General features: G+C 32.8%; 1 protein-coding gene across 1 annotated transcript; it reads left to right on the plus strand.

Annotated features, from left to right (window-relative positions):
* The first annotated feature begins 2,647 nt into the window (after window positions 1-2,647).
* LOC123901634 (ribosome-recycling factor, chloroplastic-like) lies at window positions 2,648-9,786 on the plus strand. Its single transcript, XM_045951675.1, has 11 exons — window positions 2,648-2,821; window positions 2,898-2,997; window positions 3,109-3,178; window positions 3,565-3,660; window positions 5,340-5,437; window positions 5,778-5,889; window positions 7,346-7,387; window positions 7,605-7,661; window positions 7,767-7,817; window positions 8,243-8,299; window positions 9,579-9,786. Exons 1-11 carry the CDS (start codon window positions 2,731-2,733, stop codon window positions 9,594-9,596), a joined length of 792 nt encoding a protein of 263 aa, XP_045807631.1. The 5' UTR covers window positions 2,648-2,730; the 3' UTR covers window positions 9,597-9,786.
* Window positions 9,787-10,473: the final 687 nt, after the last annotated feature.

Genomic DNA, 10,473 nt, shown 5'->3' on the forward strand with positions numbered 1-10,473 from the left:
ACATGAGAGAGATAAGACAAGTTTTGATACTAGTAGAAAAAACACAAATTTGCTTTGTGAAATTGTGCTCTCATAAATTGTTAAAAAAATATATATATTCTAGAGTCTCAAATGCTTCATTAACCAAACAGAATGTGTCATGTGTTACCTATGCCACTATCACCCGTGTGTCACAAAATTCAAACTCATTATTACAACTATGGAGCCATATAGGACCATTTGAAGAGTAGTAAAGTTCACTCTTAAGAGTTCCAACGAATTTGAAGTTTTATGTTCGAACTCAATCTGTGGTTAAATTGAAAGAGACTATCTTATAGTGCTCGAGTTATTGCTTTAAATTAAAGAATAGTTTACTTCTAATAATAGTAATATGATACAATAATTAACTTATGATTATTAGATAATCATGTCTAGCTATAAACAAAAAGACTAAAAGGTGTATTTTTAGAGCCGGTAATTGTTTTTAACTCTGTTGAATTTAATTGAATCTTACTTTTTACTGAATGTGTTTGATTCATAGGAAATGATTAAGGTCATGCTTCTTTCTTAGAGTGAACTACTTGACCAAATAAAGTTTACCTTGTGAGTAGTGATATTTAGTCAACCTCTTTGAGCCAATTTTGAAAAATTGCATTCTTTCTGAAAAATTGAAAACCCTAAACCTAAAAAGGAAAACAAATTCATGTCATTTTGTCTTAGGATAACTTGATAAGAGAGAATTTAATTGAGATCATGGTTTTATGCAAGTTGAGGAAAAAGGACTAAATGAAAAAGAAACAAGAGTGATGAAAAGAAAAATAAAAGAGAGTTACATGACCACACAAAATTCAAAGAAAATCAAAAAGAAGAAAAGAAAAAAAATCAAAGAATGGAAAAAGTTGTAAAGAGTAACAAATCAAAAGAAAATAACCAAGGGAATGTATAAAGTGGGAAAAAGAAAGAAAGTTTAAATTATAAATAGTAGTATATAACAAATAAATGCTCTCTCTTATGCTTAGGCTTTTTGAATTTCTAGAAAAATAAATAATTCTTGTAGCCTAACCCTATTATAACTCCAAGAAAGACTTTAGTGATGATAACATGTTTTGTGATTACACTTACATGTATGTTTGAATTGATTTGTTGTGAACACATTGTTTGGATTGAGAGAAATACTATATCATTGAGTTTAAACACTTATGAGATTTGTGATTCTAGTTGATTATGTTGTTAATTTGAAAAGTTTAAAATCTTACTTTAGTTTTGAAACTATTTCAAATTCATGCTTTGATTCTTTGATGATTATGAAGTTTGATTTTGAACTTGCAATACATTGAATCATGCAAATTTAAAATGGTTTGAATCCAAAGTTTTTGGTTGACTACAAACCTTGATTAAATCATGCACTACCGGTGTTTGAACTATGTTTTCAGGATTTATTTAGGACTTTTGTTAGAGGACAAACAAAGTTCTAAGTTGGCCAAAGTTGATAAGTGCGAAAAAGTAGTGATTTTACATATCAAATTCAAGCACTTATTAACTTGTTTCACAAACAATTCAATAGAAGTTGGTATAGGTTCAAACGTAATTTCCGAATTAGTTTTACATAAGATTCTAAAATGGTTTTTATCGGTAAAAGTGAAAATTGGCAGGCTTGAGAGTTAGAAAAGAATCATTCGCTTTTTTCGAACTTTTTTTTCCCCGAAAATATTTTTTTGACCTTGTTAAAAAAGTTCAAAACATATTTTTTTAACTTTTTTGGCATTGAAAATAATATTTTACATTAGAAAAAGTTCAGAAAATATTTTTCGAACGTTTTATGCATGAAAAAAAAATTTGGGGGGAAAAAGTCTTAGGGGAGAAAAGAGAATTTTTCCATAGAAAATTTGTTGGGCTTAGGTCCAAACTTGTTAGGTATGCTTTGTCATGTTACGATTAAATTTTTCATTATTTTTTACGTTTACTCTTTTTTACCCCATATATTTTTGAAATTTCCTAAATAACTTTTTTCCGTTTCTTCCAACTTTTATCTTTTCAAGTTTTATAAAATATATTGTCGTCCGTAAAAATAAATAAATATATATTGTCGTTTTCATACGTTTAAGTCAGTTGATTGATTATGATACAAGTATTCTGAATGAAAATATCATTAGAATTTTTGTCCTAATTTTAAAGATGGAATTTCTTAGAATTCTTAGAATTTCTTAATTAAAGTTCAATAATGTTGAGGAAATCATTTGGAGATTTGCTTAAATTTTTAAATTTGTATCTAAAAAGTAAATCTTTTCTTATATTTAGGATGATGTGAAGTATATAGTTTTGAAAATATAAATATAAAAGTATGATATTAAATGAATCCGAAACCTTTTTACATCCCAAAATATTTAAATAATTTAGTAACGGAGGAAATAAAAATAATAAAAAATCAAAAGGATCCCAATTGATGATGCACTACCCTTCAACTAACATTTGTTGTGAATATGATATGATTTAGAGAGTGTTTCATATTTATTTATTTTTTTTAAGGAAAATATATTGATATTTATTTCTTGAATGTGTGAATAACATCCTGTGTTGACAAATAAACTAACTTGTAATTTTTTGTTACAACCAATTTTTTTAACTAAATTACCATGTAAAATTTAAATTTACACAAGCCATTGTTGTTATCCACAACACAACACAACACAACACAAGGCGTAGAGTGATCGTTTCGTGAATGTGACCGTTCTTCTCATCTCTCTCAACTCAATGGCAACCTCTTTCTCTCAAACAACACCACTCCGTTCCATTTTCCAACCACCCCAAAACATCTCCAAACCCATTCTTCTCTCTCTTTCAGGTATATATATATATGCTTCTTCATACCCATTTTCTCCATCTCTCACACATTTTCTTATTCTTCACTCTTTCTGCAGAATCCTCCTCTTACAGCTTCAAACGCTCTTCAACCTATGTTACTCTTAAGCTCCCTCGAAGCCTCACACTCTCTAAAGGCTTGTCCACTTTGCAAAGAAGGTACCAAAATCATCATCACTCTAGTAGTAGTGTCTGTTTTTTCAATTTTGGTTGAACTACTTCAATTGTTTGGTTTTTATTGTAATTTTTTTTTTTTTTTATAATTTCCAGAAAGAGAATTGTGAGGGCTGCTACTATTGAAGAAATTGAAGCTGAAAAATCAGCTATTGAGACAAATGTGGTAAGAATCTCTCCATAAAGTTTCCTGTTTCTGGGTCTTCTTATAAGAGACTACTGAGTCAACAAAAGTTAATGTATCTGGTTTAACTTTTTTCTAAGATGGTATCAGAGTCTCTCCAAGATCCGTTTGGCCACCTATCATTTATATCCACGCACCAAGCCCAATAGTGTTGGGCGTGAAGGTGTGTGTTAAGAAGCCCCACATCAGATGTGAGTTGGCCCGAGGCAATCCCCACCTTACAAACCAGTTTTGTAGGGTTGAGTTAGGTCCAATCCCCAATTCTAAGACTTTTGTTGACCTAGTGAAAGGAAGGAGTATTTTTTATGAAAGGGGGGTTTTGAAATTTTAATGTGTAATATGTTCTATTCTCCATTTTCCTTTCTCAGAAAAGCAGGATGGAAAGTACTCTTGAAAATGTTCGGACTAATTTCGGTTCCATAAGAACTGGGAGAGCAACCCCTTCTATGCTTGACAAAATTGAGGTATGTTTGCAATTGCATTGTTACTCTCTTTTTTAATCTGCTTCTGCTGCAAAATGAGTATGGCATTGAAATGGTTTTAATTCGTAGTTGCAAAGTTAAATCAGTTGGACTTATAACTTTTTTTTGAAACAAACAAACTTAACTCATATCATTGATTAAAAAATTCTGAATACAAGGAGGACTCAGATCATAAACATGAGGCCACCTTTGATAGACAATGAGCAACCTTATTTGCCTCAAAGTTATTATTTAAGTCTAGTAAATTACAAATATTGGAAACTATAATTCCAAACTCTGACACTCCTGATGAACGTGCTTTGATGGCATCCACCAACGTCTTTGAATCGGTCTCAAATTGGATGTTATGCAGTCCCATGCGATTAATCCAGACCATGGCATTCCATAAAGCAATAGCTTCTCCCTCATGTACTTCAAGCTGCGGCCATCTCCATCCTGTCAAAGCTGACATAAAGTTTCCTTCTGCATTTTGAAGGCAGCAGCCATAGCTGGTTTTGTTAAAGCCTCGACTAAATCCTGCATCGACATTACATTTAACCCATCCTTGTCTTGGTGAATTCCATTGCATGGTGTTGTCGTTACGAGTTTGTGCCTCTACCTCATGTGCTACGATACTTTTGAGCAACATTCCACTCCTCTAACATAGTGAAAACACCAACACAAATCTGATGCACACTAGTCTGCCTTTGATTCCATACTTCATTGTTTCTATTATTCCAAATTCCCCATATAATCATTAAAAACCTGCATACCACTATGTCAATTTCCTTTGAACAAACATCTAACAACACTTCTGCCACATCATGCAGCCTTTGAACACGCATATGAACTGCATGTTGCAGCCCTGCTACTTTTAAGTAGTGATTGCTACTTGTTTGTGTGTTAATCCTCCGATTCTCGGGGGAAGGGGCCCCTGATAATCCGGAGTTCTGCTGCGAGTTAAGTAATGTTTGGCCAAAAATTGTTCCTCCCAGGAATCGAATTCAGGTTCTCCCGAATTATTCATCCCAGGGGGAGCTCATTAACCACTTGAGTTCAATCACTAGTAATTGCTACTTGTTTGTCATGACTCATGATCACTTTTCATTGCATGACCTCCGTTTCTTATTATCAGCTTTTTCTTGCATTTACTTCCTTTTAGTTGATTTGGATTGGTTTTAGTGTTGCTAAACAGCGACTATAGCGCTACAACATAGCAGAATTCAAACAAATCATTATTGTTCCGTAATATGCTATTTAGTAGTTAGTACAAATTGTTGTCAAATAGCGGCACTATGAAATTATAGTGTAGCAGAATTTGAACAGATCACAATTTTTAGTGATTCACGATTGACAATACAACAATGATGTGTTTAGTATTTTTAACTATTACTACTATGTCTGATCATCCCATTGCTCTTTACTAGTATTACTAATATATAATGAAACTATGGGGCATCCTATTGTCATGATAAACTGCTCCGCGTAATTGATAAATTTTGCTTTTGTTTTGGCTCAACTCGTGTAGTTTGCATATACTTACACTGCACAATGGTAAAAACTGCGATATCAATGTCATCATCACCTTAAATATATGCTAAACTTAGGTGACCACATGCATTTAGTTTTATTTTTTTATTAGAGTTTTTTCCTGTAGTGAAATGTTTCATAACATGTTCTAGGTGGAATACTATGGATCACCAGTTGGTTTGAAGACCATTGCTCAAATAAGTACTCCTGATGCCAGTTCTCTTTTGGTACAGCCATATGACAAATCAAGGTATGTTATGCACTTATACATGATAAACCAGAAAGAATGAAATCGAGAAGCAAAATCAAAATGATCTTATTCAAACTTATTGTACATAGTTGTATTCTTTTTAATGTGTTGCATGCTCATAATGATCTGTACGACTTACTTCTTTTTCTCTCCATTGAATTGTGTATACTAGTCAATGATTGAGAGTAAAAGTGGCATGTATTATTGCATACAATCCCATTTGAGACATTTTTCAATAACACGAGACAAATAATTTTAGTTGTGATTAAATGTGTCAATATGGTATCTTGTGTGAAGAATAATTCTCAGTGAGCTCTTGGTTACTAATATTGATTTTCAGCTTGAAGGCAATTGAGAAAGCCATAGTTAACTCTGATGTTGGTATGACTCCAAATAATGATGGAGAAGTGATACGGTTGAGTATCCCTCAGTTGACATCTGACCGACGAAAGGTATTTTCAACTTCCTTTGATGGCGTAGTGTCTAAATTCTTTTAGGAGATTTCTTGTGTCGTTTTTTTTCTCTGTGAATTACAGTCTCACTTTCACTGATTCAGAGTAATATTCCTGATTGGTTTTAATTCTTTATTTAATTATTTTCGAAATGGCATAGCATCATCTCTTCTATATTATTCTTAACAAATGATTCTTTACAACTATGTACAGGGGATATATAATTGAAATCCCTCAAGATTAGTAGCAAAATCAATAACAATTAAACTATCTATCAAAACTATATAAAAAATTTAGGAAATAATAAATTATAATTATAATTACCATCAACACTTCTCCTCAAGTTGGAGCATATATATAAATTATCTGAGGTCCTTGTAACGATTTATTGAAGATATCGAACAACAGATCCTTGGAGCTCACAAAAGAAGCCTTGATGATGTCCCTTTTTCTCTATTGAAGTGACAGTCAACTTCTATGCATGTAGTCCTTGTTTTGAAAGAGGAAACAACACGAATTTTTTATTACAAGCAAGCTCTATAGGTGTGAAATGTGAGGAGCCAACTCTGTCAACTAGGATCTAAGAGTGAGAATTTTCAGCATGAGCTACAGTGGCCAAAGAAAAAGCCTATTGGGCTACCTTGAACTGAAGGTATTCCTTATATTCACTGGAAGAAAATAGGTGATATCCCCTTAAACTCGGTCTTCTGTCTTCGGTATTCCTTACATTGGTGGTTTTATTCGGAAACCTATGCAAGGAATTATGATGTTTTTAAGTGTACCAATCTAGCTTACAATAGAACAACGAAGGTTTTCTCTGCCACCCTTGTATCGATGATATTTGGTAGTGGCCGCAAATTAGTAAGTGCACCTCACGTGCCTTATAACAATGGACTGAAAACTTGTGCATGTGAGCGCATGAACCAAGCTTTGGTGATGGCACACGGAGGTGAGACGTGTTTGCAGCTTTTGAGATGGATTTGGGGGGTGGGGGGTGTATCAATTAGGTGAGCAGTCAAGTATTGACAATGGACCAGTGCTCACAACGGCTGAAACCTTAGACTGGAACTATGTCAGATGAAAAAATAGAGGTAGGTATCAACTAGAGAGCTTAACAATCCGAAATGATTCTATTATTCTTTACAATTGAATCTGTACAACACTACAACTATATATACAAGAGAGACAATACACACGAAAGAATAAATTATGGTTATAATCATAATTAATGACAAAGGGGATTTTATCAAGGACAAATATTTCAAGGTATTCCTGGTCATAATTCCAAGAGTATTGTTTCGGTTATTCATTTACCTTATTATGAAACTGTGCCATTTATAATGGTTATTTATATTTGCATTATATAGAAAGAATATTTTGAAGGTCTATTCGAATATGCAGATTTTGTGGTGTCAATTGAATAACTTAAGCTAGAACTTTTGTTTTCCCTTTTCAGGAACTAACAAAGATAGTGGCTAAACAAGCTGAAGAAGGGAAGGTGTGTTTACAAAATGAATTACACTTTTGTTGAGATAATGAATTGCCTGTTATTTATTGCCAATTTATGTAGACTTTTTTTTTTTTCTTTTTCCTTTTTCAATGTAAATCATATAGCTTTACATGCCATATGCTTCTAGAATATATATTTTGGCTTAAATTGCAGTTGTTTGTTACGATCTTTTAAATGATTTGGCATGTTCACTTCTTTTATATAGGTGGCGTTGAGGAACATAAGAAGAGATGCTTTGAAAGCTTATGAAAAACTTGAAAAGGTTTATTTCCTAGAATTGCTTACCTTTCTTTCTTAACTTCCTTAAGTAATTTCTTCCTTGTCTACCATCTACCTTTTGTTGATCACCATTGAAATTTTCTCATAGGATAAAAAGCTCTCGGAAGATAATGTGAAGGATTTGTCTAGCGACTTGCAGGTAACTTGATACACTCATATAGGGTACAATGTGCTTTTAGTCTATTTAAACTCTTGCTGCCATCTCTCTTTTCTGATTTTATTGGGGAATGATGCATTACTGTAAAATGGAACAATCACAAATACAACCTCAAGGTGCAAATATACAATAAACAATGCTATGCATTTTTGGTGTTGCAGAACACATGGTAATTTTTATAGTCTTCATAACTTGGAGGTGCTATTTAATTATGTTATATTGTAGCAACTATCAAGCAGATCAATTTTTGGCTATCTATCCGTTCAATGTCAGTGTGAATTTTTCCTGTTAGGAATTGGCTGTTTTATTTCATTATTGATGGATGATGGATTTATATGCATAACTTATTATTTAAAATTAAGAGTAATAATTGATTTTTTTCTCATGGTAATTGTGCTGTTTTGTAGAAGCTGACAGATGATTACATAAAGAAGGTTGATGCCATCTACAAACAGAAAGAAAAGGTATTATATGTTTCTACTTGTTTAGTCTATCTAGAGCTTATGATAGATTATAGATTAATGAGATGCTTAAACACGGATTACACTCGCAAAGCCATTTTTCAAATGAGATTGTAGATTAAAGGGAAAAAGAAGAATTTTCTCAGCTAAAATGAGTTAATAGTTCATCACTTACAAAAGTAGTTTTTATGTGTTCGTTGTTTATTCAGAGAAGTTAAATGAGAGCTTCTGAAATTTATTGAGAAACAGAAATTCATTTCAACTCTCAGAAACAACTATAATTTAAAGCAGCCGTTGTTACAAGATTCTTTTAGTTTTTTGGAAGTACGCTCAAATTGGGTCTAATACGGTTCTAGTAATTACTTCTATGATTTTCTTGATGTTCTCCCCGTCTCACTTTTACTGTATTATGTGCTGGGAATTAGCTATGTAAAGGTCGGCAAAAGATGTTTCATTTGAACATGGTATAATGGGTAAAAGGATTCCCTCAGTTCATGCACATTTAGAGTAAATTTGGTGCTTTTGACTTGATTGTGTTCAATATTAATAACTTAATGAAGATTTTAATGAATAGGCAAATTGGTCTTCAACATTGTGAGTATCGGTCAAAATAATCTTGGAATTTTACGAATTGACAGATACATTCATGAAATTGTAACACATCAGTCAAAAAGGTTCATCCGTTTACTTCTGCCATTAAAGGTGTTAAATGAATATCTGGTTTTCCACATGGATCCTACATCACTAGAAACATATGTGACATGTTAAATTCATGCATTTCATGCCAACTTCGGAGCTCTCACCTTGGTTTGGGATCCAAACACGTAAAAATAATTTTTACCTCGTAAACTTCATATGCAATATAGTCCTTAGTGATGCGAGATCCGAGCGGAAGGTCTCACATTTGTTTAACATGCCACGTTCTAGCCCTACTAACAGCAGAGGTTATCAGAGGGACCTTTTTGACCGATGCATTACAATTTCAGAAAAGTATTTGTCAGTTCGTAAAATTCAGTAATTTTGTTATGGAAGCTCACAACTTGGATGACTAATTTGCATATTCACTTATTTTTGTGTCTGGGAGAAAAAAAAGGATATCAACAAACAAGAAGTTATAGTTGATTAAATATTTATAATTACATCTCTCAAAATCAAATTATGCATGACTGTATTATAGTCATCGCTATGAGCTTTTTCCTAAACTTATTTTCTAGTGATTTATTTTTTTTGAGTGTGTATAGGGCTTGACAAGTAACTTCTTTCTTTCTTATATTTCTTTCAGGAGTTGCTGACTGTTTGATCCTTTGGTACAAAAAAGTAATCTTACTTGAGGTCTATCTAAAGGAGGTCAAATTGTGTTTACTTTGCGCAGTTTTTGTTGTTGATATAAGCTAAGTTTGATTATTGATGTATTTGTTTATTTGTTATACGGAAGACAGCTTTTTCTGTTAAATATATGCTTTTTCAAATAGAAAAGGTGAGTTCATGCATACAAATTTGGATTTCTTCACAATTGCATTATTGGCATTAGACTCTTAGACTAGTAAGAGTAGTACTCAATTTGGAACATATTGGTTCACCTTCTCTCACCCTAGGCCTAGTCCACCTTGAAAATCTAAAAATCCGCCACTCATGTTTTAGAGCTTGTAGCGGTTTAGCAAAGAGATTCTTAAGAAAAGTTTATCAAAGATTTCTATAGTAAAGTGAGATCTCTTTTATGATATAGTAGTCTTGGAATTAATGTGTTCACCTTAACTTGAGTCGATTACAAAGTCAAGTCAACTAAATAGACAAGTCTTGGGCCAAGCCAATTTATTTCTCAAGCAAAGAGTTCAGAGATCAAACCATCTCTCTAGATGGAGAATTGAACTTAGGCATATCGACCAACAAATGTTTGAATTTTACTTGCTCATTAGCAAGTAAAATTCAAACATCAATCGTGTTGATGTCATTTTCCTTTGCTTGATGGAAAACAGATCAGGGTTGCTAGTAAGGAGGGATGTGAAGCCTTAGCATAAGTGATGCCTTCCCAAGGTACGTTCACAATATATATATAAAATGCAATGGTATTTTTTAATCTTTATGGTGATTTTTTTTACCACCCTAGTCATTTTCTCGCGCGCCCTATGAATTTATAAAAATACTTCTGTCAGCTACTAAGGAAGCAGATACACCTC

Source organism: Trifolium pratense, linkage group LG1 (assembly GCF_020283565.1).
Source record: "Trifolium pratense cultivar HEN17-A07 linkage group LG1, ARS_RC_1.1, whole genome shotgun sequence".
NCBI classification, from domain to species: Eukaryota; Viridiplantae; Streptophyta; class Magnoliopsida; order Fabales; family Fabaceae; genus Trifolium; species Trifolium pratense.